Source organism: Jaculus jaculus, chromosome 15 (genome assembly GCF_020740685.1).
Source record: "Jaculus jaculus isolate mJacJac1 chromosome 15, mJacJac1.mat.Y.cur, whole genome shotgun sequence".
Lineage (NCBI taxonomy): Eukaryota > Metazoa > Chordata > Mammalia > Rodentia > Dipodidae > Jaculus > Jaculus jaculus.
Window position 1 is genome coordinate 35,455,950 of NC_059116.1, and position 16,373 is coordinate 35,472,322.

Here is a 16,373-nt window from a genome sequence, read left to right on the forward strand (position 1 = left end):
TCTGGGGATATTATTCCTTTGCAATTCTTCACTTTACCTCTGTGCTTCTCTCCAGTGGAAAGTCCCATGCATTCCAATCACCTTGATCCCCAGCCTAACAGTCTATACTAAGGGAGAATTAGAATTATATTATCAACAATATTCAAGTGTCCCAAAATCGCTACAAAGAAAAAGACGAGGAGCAACATTGACTGTACTGGTTGGAGTAAGCTCAGTCACATCAATCACAGCATCAGGCCTGGCTGGAGGTGGCCTACCGCAGCCTGATGACAGACCAACACTTTCCCAAGAGCTAACTGACCTAACTGGAAGGCTCACAGACACGGTGGAGACCACCACAATGGCCATATAATCCCTACAGTTCCAGCTGTCATCGCTGGCACAGGTAACTCTACAAAACAGGAGGGCTCCAGACCTACTAACCACAGAAAAGGGCGGGGGGCATGTCTCTTTCTCAGGAAAGAATGCTGCTACTATATAAATGAATCAGGCCTGGTGGAGACTTGAGTAAAAACACTCCAGACACCGGGTGAAGCCCTCAAATGCTGCTCCACTAACCAGGCATCCTCCCCAAGCTGGTGCCTCTACTCACCCCACTTATGAGTCCATTAGTAACGATTTGACTTTTTCTTCTAATAGCCTCTTGCCTCCTCTGCTTCCTCCAGGAGTGCATCCGGGAAGTTTCCAAGGTGGCCATCAACCAGATGCTCTTACAGTCATATGTTCCCTTGAGCACAGACTCTCCCTCCGACTCTCCCTCCCCCACGTCATCCCCAACCAGCTTGAAGTAGCCAGGAGCTGAGTCTTTCCTTCCCCCATGTCGTCCCCAACCAGCTTGAAGTAGCCAGGAGCTGAGTCTTTCCTTCCCCCATGTCGTCCCCAACCAGCTTGAAGTAGCCAGGAGCTGAGTCAGTGCCCACATACACAAAAAGGTCAGAAGGTTAGGTGGGACCCACCACCCACATTCCTGGGCATGATCAGGACCAGCACTTTCAAGACTCCCCTGCTGGTCAACGGCTGGCCTCCCTCCCAACTTGGGACCTTATAAGAAGACCGCTGTTTTCCCCCATCCTTGAAATAGTTACTTTCCTCAGCCTGCCCCTGGTTCCTAGCTAACTCGTCCTCCTCCCCCAAAAGACCATCATCTCAGGTCCGGGATTTAACATCTCTGGCCTCACATCCTGGGACCAGTGAACGTCACCTGAGAGCTGTGCAAATAAACCTGAACTAGCTTTACTGATCTGGTTTCTCCCGGTCAGTCAAGCCTTTCACCTTCCTCATCTCAAAGTTAACGGTGCTCCGCTCTCCAGAGTCAGCCCTGGCAGCTCAGGTTTTCCCGGAATAAAAGCTTGCATCTTTGCCCCAGAGTGTTCTCTGTGGTCTTGGTCACTCCTGAACCTTACAACAGTCACCCTGTGTCCTCATGGAGGGCGGGCCTCATGCCCTCCCTTAGTGACAGCCACCCGTGTCCTCAGGGAGGGCAGGGTCTCCTCAAGATCTTTGGCTCAGGTACTTGTCTGGGTCATGGAAGCCTGGAACTCAGTGTCCGTGGACTGACAGTCCGTTCGAGAACCTGTCCTGAGGAGAAGTGGACATTGCGCTCTCAGACCACAGGGCGACCACGACAAAAAGACGCCCTCCTCCAGTGAGATTAGCTGAGTTACCCGGCAGAGCAGGAACCGCTCACGGGGGACTGTGCCCGCGACTGGTCACCCGTATGTATCCGCAGGAAGGGGCGGGGCCTAGTGAGCCCCGCCCCCAGAAGCCGTGAGCAGCCCATCAATCTTCAGGCCGCAGGAGGAAGGGCCTGCGGGCGGGGGGCGGGGCCTGCCGCGGGGCGGGGCTCCACCTTGCCGCAGCGCGCTTACAGGCAGAGCAGTCCCGCAAGGGGGCGTGGCCTGGCTCTCGGTGGCGTCACGGCCAGCCCGCTGCAGGCAGACTCGGCCATGGCGGCAAGCAGCTCTTCCCGCAGCGCGCCAGGCACCGGCCCGTCGTCCAGGTAACCGGGCGATCGGGCGATCGGCGCGGAGCTGGAGGTTGGGGGGAAGCTTTGCTGGATGGAGAGGAAGCGGGGTGCGGCGGGGCAAGGGCGACATTCCCCCGGGATGGCGCGGGGGCCTCGGCCGCGGTGAGGGTCGGTGCAGAGTCCAGAGGGACGGGAGGGAAGGGGTCAGCCGACATCGGGGTGCCGAGCTCACGTCCATGGTTGCCGAGGAGCTGCCGCGGTGAACATGCACACGGAGGACGAGTGAACATTAAGGGCTGGGCCCGGCGAAGGCGTCTGTCACCCATACTGGGGAGGGAAGCTGAGGCCGGGGCATGGCAAGATCCGTACTCCCTGGGCAACCTGGCGTAACAGCACCGAGCTGGGGACAGTGGCGCGCACACCCTCCAGCTGGTCACCCAGAGTCGCCATTTCTGGGTCACCCAGAGTCGCCATTTCTGCTGTCCGTGATGGAGGGGGGAGGCTCCAGGACGTCACACCCACCTGTCACTCAGTCCTTCCCCACCGAGTTCTCAGTCCCTGGGGCCAGAGAATGTCTGCATTGCAGCAACAGCTCTGGCTGACATGCCTGAGACGAGCTTGGCTTCTGACACGGGGTCTCCTCGCTGTGTAGCCCAGGCCAGCCTCAAACCTGCAGTCCTTCTGCCTCCCGAGCGCGCCCCTCCATACATGGCGCTTGTTTTGATTCAAATGATGTGCAGCTGTTTTCTGAATTCTCATGAATCCATGTACACGTACGCAGAGGTGACGCCATCGCCGAAGGAATGTCAGGTGACTGATCAGACATGACATAAGTTGAAAATACATGGGTCTCAGCAAAATAAATCTAGGCTCATTCAACCTCTAAACAATATAGTTGTGTTTGAATGATTTTTTTTCTTTTTTACCTGAAATGATGGGGAAAGCACTTAAGGCCTTTAGCATACTAGTCGGGAATTCTAGGGCTGACCACTCCCCCAGTCTCTCATTGGGGGACTCTAGGCTGTCACTCTACCACTGACTACACCCCATCCCTCACTGTGGTTTCTAGCTGTCACTCTACTGCTGACCACCAGCCCCTCAAAATAAATGAAAGTGGAAAGAAGGAAGGAGGAAGGGAGGGAAAGAAGGAATGACTTGATCCAGTTGTGCATTATTATTATTATTATTATTTTGGTTTTTCGAGGTAGGGTCTCGCTCTAGCCCAGGCTGACCTGGAATTCACTATGTAGTCTCAGGGTGGCCTCGAACTCATGGCGATCCTCCTACCTCTGCCTCCCGAGTGCTGGGATTAAAGGTGTGTGCCACCACGACTGGCTCACACTGTCTCTTTCTAATAAAAAATAAATAATGGAGCCATGCCCGGCTAACTCTCTCTTTCTAATAAAAAATAAATAATGGAGCCACGCCCAGCTAACTCTCTCTTTCTAATAAAAAATAAATAATGGAGCCGGGCATGGTGGTGCACACCTTTAATCCCAGCACTCGGGAGGCAGAGGTAGGAGGATCGCCATGAGTTCGAGGCCACCCTGAGACTACATAGTGAATTCCAGGTCAGCCTGGGCTAGAGTGAGACCCTACCTCAAAAAAAAAAAAAAAAAAGAAAGAAAGAAAGAGTGAGAGACATTATGGGCATGCTAGGGCCTCTAGCCACTGCAAACAAACTCCAGATGCATGCACCACCTTGTATAGCTGGCTTATGTGGGTTCTGGGGGGTCAAACTTAGGTCCTTAGGTTTTACGGGCAAGCACCTTAACAGCTAAGCCACATCTCCAGCCCCAGTTGTGTATTTTAAATTGTGATTTAGAATGAGAAGCTAGGACTGGCAGTGCAGGTCAGTGGTAGAAAATTGGCTTTGTGTGCTTGAGGCCCTGTGTTTGACCCTTAGCATCATCAACAAATAAAGTCTGGAGCTGGGCATAGTGGCGCACACCTTTAATCCCAGCACTCTGGAGGCTGAGGTAGGAGGATCACCATGAGTTCGAGCCACCCTGACAATATAGAGTGAATTCCAGGTCAGCCTGGGCTAGACTGAAACCCTACCTGTAAAATAAATAAATAAAGTTTGGTATTTGCTTAGAAAGAAACATTAATTTATCATTGGAGCAGGAGTAGATTACTGACAGAGGTCCTATTTCCCCAAACATATGTCCAGATTTTTTGTGTGTGTGCAGTGTATGGTATGCATGTGTCCCATATTTTGTGCAGAGGCTTGATGAGGCTATGAGACATCTGCCTGTATCTCTCTTTCACCTTATTTCCCAGAGCCAGACTCTCACACTGAACCTGAAGAGCCTCAGTTTTCATTGAGACTGGCTTGTCCAGAGAGCCCAGCAATCCTCCTGTCTCCACCCTCAGCACTGAAGTGAGCGCATCCCATACACGGCCACACCTAGCTTTTTGCATGGGTGTGGGCCTGCTTATACTACAAGCACTCTTACAATTGAGCATCTCCCACTGTGAAGTTTTTAAAATATTTATTTGCTAGCAGAAAGAGAGAGAGAGAAAGACAATATGTGCACCCCAGCATCTCCTCCACTTCAGACAAACTCTAGAGGCACGCTGTAAATTGTGCATCTGGGGAATCAAACCCTGGGCCAGCAGACTTTGCAAGCAAGTGGTTACTATCTGCCCAGCTCCTTGTTTTGTCTTTTAGATAGGGACTCACCCTAGCCCAGGCTGGCCCCTAACTTGTGGCAATCCTCCGGCCTTAGCCTCCCAAGTGATAGGATTAGATTAAAGGTGTGAGCTGCCACACCCAGCCTCAGTGAATTTTTTATACACTTTTGTTTTGTTTTTGAGACAGGGTCTCATGTAGTCTAGAATTGCTTTGAACTTACTATGCAGCCAAGGATGACCTCGGACTCCTGATCCCCCATCTCAGCTTCAGGAGTGCCACCTCACCTGGCTCTGGGCACATTTGTCCCAGGCTATGCTGTCTTTGCAGCCTTGCCCCATGTGTCATTCATAGTGAGTGAGGCTGGGGACTATCCCCTCTGTGATTAGCAACATTCTGTAGTTGAAAGACTGAGTGAGATGTCCTCACTTCTTGAGAGCTCTTCCCCCCAAAAGCAGTGAGCACCTGCCACCCAGCAGCTCTATGAGTGTGTTTAAAAATGTGAATGGGGGCCAGATAGATGGCTTAGTGGTTCAGGCGCTTGCCTGTGATGCCAAAGAACCCAAGTTCAATTCTCCAAGTCCCATATAGGCCAGATGCACAAGGTTGCACAAGCATCGAGTTCTTTTGCAGTGGCTAGAGGCCCTGCCATGCCCATTTCTCCCTCTCCCCTGCCCCTCTCTCAAATAAAAATTTTAAAAATGCAAATGGTGGGGCTGGCACATATGGCTCAGTGGTTAAGTGCACTGCTATTTAAGGATGAGGGTCACTTGGCAGGAGACTGCCAAGTTTAACTCCCTTGAACTCACATAAAAAACTGGGTGTGGCCATACACATCAGTAGTCCCCATGGGGGGCAGTCAGGGAGGGCAGAGACTAGAGAATTACTGGGCATGTTGATAGTAGCTTCAGGTTGAAGAAGAGACCCCCATCCCAAGAAAAGAGAGCGGGCTGGAGAGATGGCTTAGCAGTTAAGCGCTTGCCTATGAAGCCTAAGGACCCTGGTTCGAGGCTCGATTCCCCAGGACCCACGTTAGCTAGATTCACAAGGGGGCGCATGCGTCTGGAGTTCGTTTGCAGTGGCTGGAGGCCCTGGCATGCCCATTCTCTCTCTCTCTCTCTGCCTCTTTCTGTCTGTCACTCTCAAATAAATAAAAAATAAGCAAATTAAAAAGAGAGAGAGAGAGAGCAATGATAGCACACCGAGTGTTCCCCTCTGGCCTCTGTACCCATCTGTGCACACACATGTTATGTACTACTACATTACACACAGCATACTACCACATACTCCACACATACACACAGAAATACCAATGTACCAGTAATGGGATCAGGAGATGGCTTAGTTGGTACAGTGCTAAGCTTACAAGCATGAGGATCTGAGTTCAATCCCCAGCACCCTCATATAAAAGCTGGGTTTGGGGGCTGGGGAGACGGCTTAGCAGTGAAGGCAATTGTCTGCAAAGCCTAAGGACCCTTGTTCAACTCTCTAGATCCCATGTAAGCCAGATGCACAAGATGATGCACACAAGGTCGCACATGAGCACAAGATGGTACATGTGTCTGGCGTTTGATTGCAGTGGCTGGAGGCACTGGTATGTCAGTTGTCTCTCTCTCTCATATTAAAAAAAAAAAAAGCTGGGCTTGAGGCTAGAAAGATGGCCCATTGGTTAAGGTACTTGCCTACAAAGCCTAATAATCCAGGTTTGATTCCCTAGTACCCACATAAAGCCAGATATGCAAAGTGGCACATTTATGTGGAGTTATTTGCAACAACTGGAGGCTGTAGCCCACGCCTTCTCTCTGTGTCTCTCAGCTTGCAAATAAATAAATAAATAAATAATATATTAGCCAGGCGTAGTGGTGCACATTTTTAATCCCAGCACTTGGGAGGCAGAGGTAGGAGGATCACTGTGAGTTCAAGGCAACCCTGAGACTACATAGTGAATTCCAGGTCAGCCTGAGCTAGAGCGAGACCCTACCTCAAAAAAAAAAAAAAAAATAAATAAATAAATAAATAAATGTTTTAAAAAGCTGGGCTTGGTGGCCTGCAACTGTAATCCCAGGAGACAGGAGGATTCCCCAGGGCAAGATGGCTAGCTAGATTATCTGAATTGGTGAGCTCCAGGTTCAGTGAGAGACCTTGCCTCAGTAAATAATGTAGGGAGTGATGGAGAAAGCTACCTCATGTCAACATCTGATCTCTACACACATGTATTCTAGGCAAAGTCAGGCCTTACTTTTATTAAAAAACACAGCAGAGCTGGGCCTGATGGCACACACCTTTAATCCCAGCAGCCTGGGCTAGAGTAAGACCCTACCTCAAAAAAAGGGGGGGTGTCTGGAGAAATGGCTTAGCAGTTAAGGCACTCAGCCTATAGAGCCTAAGGACTCATGTTCGACTCTCCAGTTCCACATAAACTAAGTTTACAAAGTGATACAAGCATGCAAGTTCACATATGCACACAAGGGGGTGCATCAGCTGGAGTCTGATTGCAGTGGCTGGAAGCCCTGGTGCACCAATTCTCTCTCTCACTTTCTCTTTCTCACTCTTACTCTCTTGTTAGTCTGTTGAGCTTGCCTCAAAAAAAAATGGGGCTTAAGCTGAAGAGATGGCTGAGTGGTTAAGGTGCTTGCATGTGAAGCCTAAGTACCCAGGTTTGACTTCCCAGAACCCACATAAGCCAGATGCACATGGTGGCTCATGCATCTGGAGCTTGCAGTGGCTAGAGACTGGTGTGTCCATTCTATTCCCCAGCCCTCTGTAATAAATAAATAAATAAAAATTTGAAAATAGAAAAAAATTTAAGATGGGGCTAGAGAGATTACTTAATGGCTAAAGTGCCTGCCTGCAAAGCTTAAGGTCCCAGGTTTGATTCCCCAGTACCCACATAAACCCAGATGTACAAGGTGGTGCATGCATCTGGAGTTCCTTCTCAGTGGCTAGGGGCCCCAACCTCTTTCTCTCTCTCTCCTTTGCAAATAAATAAATAAATAAATAAATGATTCCTTTGTTTGTTTGTTTGTTTTTGTTTGATTTTTGAGGTAGGGTTTCACTCTAGCTCAGGTTGATGTGGAATTCACTATGTAGTCTCAGGGTGGCCTTGAACTCTTGGCGATCCCCCCACCTCTGCCTCTCAAGTGCTGGGATTAAAGGTGTGTGCCACTCTGCCCTGCTAAATAAACAGTTTAAAAAAAAAATTAAAAGGAAAAAAAATTCAGGTATGGAGGCACACGCCTTTAATCCTAGCATTTGGGAGGCAGAGGTAGGAGAATCGCTGTGAGCTCGAGGCCAGTGTGGAACTACAGAGTGCACATCAGCCTGGACCAGAGTGAGAGCCTACCTCAAAAAATCCCCCCTTCTCCTCCCCCACCCCACAAAGAAAAGAAGCAGTCCAGTATATCGGTACAGGACTATGACTGCAGCCCTTGGGAGACTGAGGCAGGAAGATATCAAATTTGAAGCCAGCCAGCAACATAGTGAGACCCTCTCTCAAAAACAAAGCAGCAAACCAGGTCGTGACTGGCAATTGTCACATGTGCTAAAAGCTCTCACTTGCCCTCTCCCACAATGAACTCTGCCCCCCCTCCCATGACCTTTAATGATATACTCCATACCCACATTCCTGCGCAGGCTCACTCAGCTGAATGAAGCCAGGCAAGACTGGATGTCCCCACCACCCTTTGGCTAGCAGCATGTGTGTGCGCCTGTCCACTGGGCAGGGCCATAAACAAACTCTGCATGAGGTGGGCCAGAAATCCCCGGGTTGCTGTGACCACACGTTGTCAACAACCATCTGTGACACCCCATGTGATATAAGTCCGCAAAGCCCTACACCCCGAGAGCTGGCCTTAACCTTGCTTTCAGCAGGTGACAGGAAGGTATGTGCCCTCTGTTCCCATCTCTTCATCTCTCTGCACTTCCAGCCCCCATGTATCTTGGGTCTGGAATAATCCTTTCCTTTCTGGCCTCTTTGGATTTTCTTTTTTTTTTTAATTTCATTTTAATTTTTAAGTTCTTTAGTTATTGTTGATTAGAGTTAGAGAGTGAGAAAGAGAAAGAATGGGTGTACCAAGACCTCTAGCCACTGCAGATGGACACCAGATGCATGCGCCACCAACGTCCATCTGGCTTACATGGGTTCTGGGGAATCTCTAGGTCCTTAGGCTTTGCAGGCAAGTGCTTTAACCACCAAGCCATCCCTCCAGCCTCTCTTTCTTTCCTTTCCTTTCTTCCTTCCTTCCCTCCCTTCCCTCCCTTTCCTTTCCTTTCTTCCCTCTCTTCCTTCCTTTCTTCCTTCCTTCCCTCCCTTCCTTTCCTTTCCTTCTTCCTTCCCTCCCTTCCTTTCCTTTCCTTCTTCCTTCCCTCCCTTCCTTTCCTTTCCTTCTTCCTTCCCTCCCTTCCTTTCCTTTCCTTCTTTCTTCCCTCCCTTCCTTTCCTTTCCTTTCTTCCCTCCCTTCCTTTCCTTCCTTCTTTTTTTTTTTTCTTTTTGATCTTTCAAGTTAGGGTCTCACTCTAGCCCAGGCTGACCTGGAATTCACTATGTAGTCTCAGGGTGGCCTTGAACTCACAGCAATCCTCCTACCTCTGCCTCCTGAGTGATGGGATTAAAGGCATGCACCACCATGCCCGGCTGGATTTTTTGTTGTTGTTGTTGTTTATTTTTATTTATTTATGAGAGCGACAGAGAGAGAGAGAGAGAAAGATTGAGGGCAAGAGAATGGGCGCGCCAGGGCCTCCAGCCACTGCAAATGAACGTGCCACCTTGTGCATCTGGCTTACATGAGTCCTGGGGAATCGAGCCTTGAATTGGAGTCCTTAGGCTTCACAGGCAAGTGCTTAACCACTAAGCCATCTCTCCAGCCCCGAATGGATTTTTTTTGTTTTGTTTTGTTTTTTGTTTTTCGAGGTAGAGTCTCACTCTGTTCCAGGCTGACCTGGAATTAACTATGTCATCTCAGGGTGGCCTTGAACTCATGGCAATCTTCCTACCTCTGCCTCCTGAGTGCTGGGATTAAAGGCGTGCGCCACCACGCCCGGCTTCCGAATCGATTTTTTTAAAATGGTGTGTGTGTGTGTGTGTAAGCCAGGGCCTCTTACCACTGCAATAAATGCCTGTTTGGGCTTTATGTGGGTGGTTAGGAAGTTGAACTCAGCTAGCCAGCTTTCTCCCCAGCCTTCTCTTTGGTTTTCTTACATGTGTAGGTCTGTGTGGCATGCATGCACGTGTGTGTGTGCATATTCAAATGTGTGTGAATGCATGTGTTTGTATGGCTGAGCACATGTGGAGGCCAGGGGCCAATGTCAGGTATTGTCCTCAGTCACGCTCCAGCTTAGTTTTTGACTATCTCTCATTAAACCTGGAGCTTACTTGGCTGGCCACTCAGTCCCAGGGATGTTCCTGTCTCCCAGCACTGGGATGACAGGTGTTGCCATCAGGATCGCATTGCTTGTAGAAATCACCCAACCAAGAGCAGCTTGTGGGAAAAAAGGTTTATTTTGGCTTACAGCCTCAAGGGGGCAACTCCATGATGGCAGGGAAAATGCAGACATGAGCAGAGAGTGGACATCACCCCCTGGCCAACATAAGATGAACAGTAGCAACAGGAGAGTGGGCCAAACACTAGCAAGGGGGAATTGGATATAATACCCATAAGGCCGCCCCCAACAATACACCACCTCCAGCAGGCATTAATTCCCAAATCTCCATCAGCTGGGAACCTAGCATGCAGAACACCTAAGTTTATGGGGGACACCTGAGTCAAATCATCACAATTTTCTCTTGGCCCCCATAAACTGATATCCATACATGATATAAAGTACAGAGCATGCATCCAACTTTAAAAGTCCTCATAGTTTTTATCAATTCCAATGATATTCATACATCCCCATAGTCCAAGATCTTTTAACTGAGCCATAATACCAAAAAATAACCTAAAAAACCCATAATGGCACAGAATATGGCATTGGGCAATATAAAGAAATACTCAAGCAATACATGATTTAAGCAGGGCAAACACAAACTCTGTAGCTCCAAATCCAACAACTCTAGCCAGTGATGTCTTTAACCAGCAACAAGTGTCTGGAGTTCCAATTCTACCCCTCTAGCTAGGCTACTCACAGTCCTGGAAAACTTCATCAGGGCCAGCAGCTGTCCTTAACAGCTATCTCATGGTCCCAGCATCTCCACTGGGTCTCCATTGCAATCCATAGTTCATCCTCGGCCATGCAGGCATATGGCAAACCTGCTTCACACTGCCCATGACCATTTCCAAAACACAAGCCCATGTTGCAAACTCAATGATCCTCTCTTTCCTGCATTTCTTATACTCCACAATACCAGGTAGGGTGCCAATTTGTTAATCCATGGAGGGAATAAAACAGTCTTTGAAGAACAGGACACTCCTTGAGCACTCAGACCCCTCCAAAAGAGTCTACATTCTTCCTGTTGCCCCATGCAGGTTGGCTGGCCCAATCTCAAAGGTTGTAATCTCTCAATTACAGCTGAATGGACAGCAGTTCACCCAAAGATTTTTTTTTTTTCTGTTCCATATCCCTCTGCTCACACCAGTTCATTTCTACCCAAAGCAACCCTGCACAACTTCTCAGGACATAGGCATAAGAGCAAGCTTCTCACACAAATTAGCCTAGTCCAAGCAAAGCTCTTTCTCACCCTCATAAGCCAAACCTCACAAGCCATAGTTCTTACTGTGTTCAGGTCTTTCAACTCTGACCAGAATAGTCCATCAAGTTGTACTTACAGCACTGCAAGGCATCTCTTAGGCCAAGGTTTCAAGTCCTTTCATATTCTTCTTGAAAATCAGCTCAAAAAGGCCAAAGCCACACAGTCAGGTTTCTAGCAGCAATCCCACTTCGTGGTACCACGTTACTGTTGCAGTAAGGTTCTCATTGCTGGCAGAAATCACCTGACCAAGAGCAGCTTATGGGGAAAAAGAGGTCTATTTTGGCTTACAGGCTCAAGGGGGAAGCTCCATGATGGCAAGGAAAACGATGATATGAGCAGAGGGTGGACATCACCCCCTGGCCAATATCAGGTGGACCATAGGAACAGGAGAATGTGCCAAACACTAGCAAGGAGGAGCTGGCTATAACACCCATAAGCCTGCCCCCAATAATACACTGCCTCCAGGAGGCGTTAATTCCCAAATCTCCACCAGTTGGGAACCTAGCATGCAGAACACTTAAGTTAATGGACAACACCTGAATCAAACCACCACAACAAGTGTGTGGCACTGTTTCCCGCTAGCACATGGGTGCTGTGAATGGAACTCAGGTCCTAGTGCTTGGGTGGCCGCTCTGAGCCATCTCCTGGCCCACTTTATCTTCTTCAGATGATCACTGGCTTTCTGTAGGCTTGGGACGCCTTCATCATGTGCCCATCCTGGGGCTTCCGCCACACATACCCTGTCAGTTCAGCAGGCTGAAGTCCAAGGTCAAGTCAAAGTGTGGGCAGTTCTCCTGGGGCCTCCCTGTATTCATAGGCAAATGCTGTTTCTTCAGCTTTTTGTCACTATAGCAAATTGCCTACAACAGTTAACTTACAAAGAGGACAAGGCAATGTTTTTCTTGACACATGGTCTTATGTAGTCCAAACTAGTCTCAAACTTGCCATACGGGCTTAGCGGTTAAGCGCTTGCCTGTGAAGCCTAAGGACCCCGGTTCGAGGTTCAGTTGCCCAAGACCCACGTTAGCCAGATGCACAAGGGGGCGCAGGCGTCTGGAGTTCATTTGCAGTGGCTGGAAGCCCTGGCGCGCCTGTTCTCTCTCTCTCTCACTCACTCTTTCTCTCTCTGTCGCTCTCAAATAAATAAACAACAACAACAAAAAGCTTGCCATACTTCTGCCTTAGACTCTCAAGTGCTGGGACCACAGGCATGGGCTACCACATTGTATTATGTATTGATCATTTATTTTTAAATATATTTTATTTATTTATTTGAGAGAGAGAGAATGGGCACGCCAGGGCCTCCAGCCACTGCAAACAAACTCCAGATGCGTGTGCCCCCTTACGCATCTGACTTACATGGGTCCTGGAGAATTGAACCAGGATCCTTTGGCTTTGCAGGCAAATGCCTTAACCACTAAGCCATCTCTCCAGCCCTATTTATTTTTTAATATATATTTTTTATTTGACAACTTCTATACTTAAAGACAATAAACAATGATATTTCCCTCCCCTCTACCACTTTCCCCTTCATAACTCTGCTCTCCATCATATCCCCTCCCTCCCTCCATTTAATCTCTCTTTTAATTTCATGTCATCAACCTTTTCCTTCTATTATGAGGGTTTTGTGTAAGTACTGCTAGACACTGCAAGGTCATGGATATTGAGGCCAATTTCTGTGCAGACAGTTGCATTGTAAGGAGTGGTACCCTTCCTTTGGCTCTTACATTCTTTCCACAACCTCTTCTGCAATGGACCCTGAGCTTTGGAGGGTGTGAGAACACAGTGCTAAAAAGAAGGGATGGAGAAGTGTCCAGCATTGAAACATCTCCAGGAGTGGTGGCATACGCCTGTAATCCCAGCACTTGGGAGGCAGAGGTAGGAGGATCACCATGAGTTCAAGGCCACCCTGAGAGTACATAGTAAATTCCAAGTCAGCTTGGGCTAGAGTGAGACCTACCTTGAAAAATCAAAACTGGAAGGAAAAAAAAGAGAGAGAAGTTTCTCTAACCAAAAGTGAGAGTAGCATTAATATGTGAATATGAATATTAAGTGTAGTGCTTTCAGGGCAATTTGGTAAGAATAATATAAGCATTTTTCCAGACAAGAGCAGGCTTTATACCCCTAAGGCTCATGACCTCCCCGCCATAGGCTTCTGATTAGATTTTCAGTATCAGGCATGTATTCTCTCCCATAGAGTGGGCCTTCAGTCCAAGTAGGGAGCAGTTAGTTTCCCCCAGAGCAGACATGCCACTATTGCACTTGTTTGGTCATTTGGCCTGTCTGGACAAACTTGAGGCTTCCAGTGTCCATTGTTTTCACTGCTGATGACGTCTGTCTCCCATAGGGCTGCTTTCAGTTGGCTGGTCTACAGGGAGGAGGTTTTCTGCTCAGCACCAGCTTGATTTCTCAGTGACTTTGCTGCTCAGGCATGTGAAGTCTTCAAGAATAGGGTCTTACTATCTGTTTCTTAAGGGTTGTGCATTGATTTTTTTTCAGATAGGGAGAAATATGGTCTCATATAGCCCAGACTGGTCTTGAACTTGCCATATATAAATATATAATCTGTCTGTCTGTCTATCCATCCATCAATCCCAGGATAACCTTGAACTCCTGCTCCTCCTGCTGTCCCCTCCCAAGTGCTGGAATGAGAGGTGTGCACCACCACACCTGGTTTATGTGGTGCTGGGGATGGAGCCCAGGGCTCTGTGTGTGCTAGGTGAGTGCTCCACCCACAGCCCCGACTTCCCATCATGGTATATCTTGATGCCATTGGGCATCAAGGGTCAACTGTACCAGTGAAGCTCTAGCCCATGAGGAATCCTGAATCAGGAGACTTCTTTTTGTCTTCTTTCTTTTTCTTTTCTTTTTCTTTTTTTTTTTAAGTTTAACACTTTTGTTTTAGCTAGACATTGTGGCGCACACCTTTAATCCCAGCACTCAGGAGACAGAGGTACGAGGATCGCCGTTAGTGAGTTTGAGGCCACTCTAAGACTACATAGTAAATTCAAGGTCAGCCTGGACTAGAATGAAACCCTACCTCATAAAAACAAAAACAAAACAACAACAAAAAAAGTTCAACATTATTTATTTATTTGAGAGTGCACACATGCATGTGAATGAGAGAAAGAGAGAGAGAGAGAGAGAATATGGGCATGTCAGGGCCTCCAGCCACTGCAAACACATGCACCACCTTGTGCATCTGGCTTATGTGGGTCCTGGGGAATTGAACCGAGGTCCTTTGGCTTTACAAGTAAACACCATAACCACTAAGCCATCTCTCCAGCTTGTTATGGGAGATTTCTGCACAATGGATTATCTGATAAGTGGTCTAATGGGTTTGCCTCTCAACTTCGCCTCTCACCGTGCCTGTTTCCTCATTTGTAAACTGGGTAAAAGATTAATCCTTGTAGGACTAGGAGATGATGGCTCAGCAAGTTAAAGCTTATTTGCAAAGCCTTCCAGACTGGGGTTCAGTCTCTAGTATCCACGTAAAGCCAGAGACACTAAGTGGCGCATGTGCCTGGAGTTTGTTTGCAGTGGCAAGAGACCCTGGTGGACCTATACATGCTTTGTCTTTCTCATTAAAAAAAAAAAAAAAAAAAAAAAAAAAAAAAACACAAGCACTACTCAGGAGGCAGGAAGATCGCAGTGAGTTTGAGGCCACCCTGAGACTACATAGTGAATTCCAGGTCAGACTGGCCTGGAGAGATAGATCAGCAGTGGTTAAGGCACATGCCTGCAAAGCCTAACAACCCAGTTTCAATTCCCTACTATCCATGTAAAGCCAGATGCTGCCGAAAGAGGCACATGCATCTTTTTTCTTTTTTTCAAGGTAGGGTTTGACTCTAGCTCAGGCTGACCTGGAATTCACTATGTATATGTAATCTCAGGGTGTCTTTGAACTCAAGGTGATCCTCCTACCTCTGCCTCCCGAGTGCTGGGATTAAAGGCCTGCACCACCATGCCCAGTATTTTTTTTAAGAGAGAGAGAGAGAGAGTGGGCATGCCAAGACCTTTAGTGTGGTGCAAACTCCAGTCGTGTGCACCCCTTGTGGAGTATATGCAACATTGCGTGCTTGCATCTGGCTATGTGGGACCTGGAGATTTGAGCATGAGTTCTTAGGCTTCGCAGGCAAACACCTTAACTGCTAAGTCATCTCTCCAGCCCTGCATCTGGTATTTGTTTGTAGTTGCTGGAGGCCCTGGCATGCCCATTCTCTGTCTGTCTCTCTTTTCTCTATCTCTTTCTATTTGCAAATATAGATAGATGATAGATAGGTAGATAGACAGACAGATAGATAGATGATAGATGGATGGATGGACAAATAGATAGGTATAAAACAAAACAAAAACAAAAAATACAGGGATAGAAGGATAATCCTCAAGACTCAAGATTGTCAACTCATGTGAACTTATGAAAAGTGCCTGAAACCAGTATCTGGGCCCTTTGAAGGTCATCGCAAGGTTGTGTTGCTGGGGTCCTTGCTCTGCTGGGATTTACAGCACATGCTGTGTGGACTTCATCTTATCTGCTCTGGTTTCTGTGTTTTTGTGTCTCCAGTGCCCAGTCGCCCTCAGCCATGAGGACCAGCTACACCCCAGAACCTGAGGCAGACGCCCCTACCCATCCACCCATGCCCAGAGACCCAGATGAGTACGGCTTCTTCCAGCCTCAGTCCAGCCAAGACTTTGCATATGACAGCCAGGATCCTGGCCTTTTAGCACCCACCGAACAGGTATCTCGCCACCCAGCATGTGGCAGACATCTTTTCATTGCTGGGACAAGACGTAGGACCAGAAACAGTTCATGGGAAGAAATGGTTTGTTTCAGCCTTCCAGTTTCAAGGGGTTACTTCATCGTGACAGGAAAGCATGGCCTGAGCAGGAAGCTGGCTCACATCTCCACACATATCCTGATGGCAGTGATCTCAGTACTGGGCTTGGAGCTGGGCTAACACACCTCCTCCCGCAAGGCTCCACCAGCTGGGGCTGAAGTATGAGGCTTACTCACAAACACACGAGGCTATGGGGGACATTTCACATTCAGACCACCACATGGAGTAGCACAGAAAATTGTTAGCATA

General features: G+C 48.2%; 1 protein-coding gene across 2 annotated transcripts in view; it reads left to right on the top strand.

Moving 5' to 3' along the window:
* The first annotated feature begins 1,918 nt into the window (after positions 1-1,918).
* Positions 1,919-16,373, top strand: part of Zfr2 (zinc finger RNA binding protein 2) — a 35,148-nt gene continuing 20,693 nt past the window's right edge. The window contains exons 1-2 of one of the 2 annotated variants that reach the window (XM_045134946.1): positions 1,919-1,999; positions 15,851-16,025. In XM_045134946.1, coding sequence (XP_044990881.1) covers positions 1,947-1,999; positions 15,851-16,025 — 228 coding nt within the window. In that variant the 5' untranslated portion in view covers positions 1,919-1,946. Of the gene's footprint in view, positions 2,000-8,354; positions 8,483-15,850; positions 16,026-16,373 lie in introns of those variants that run through there. The other variant, XM_045134947.1, reaches the window with a different exon arrangement.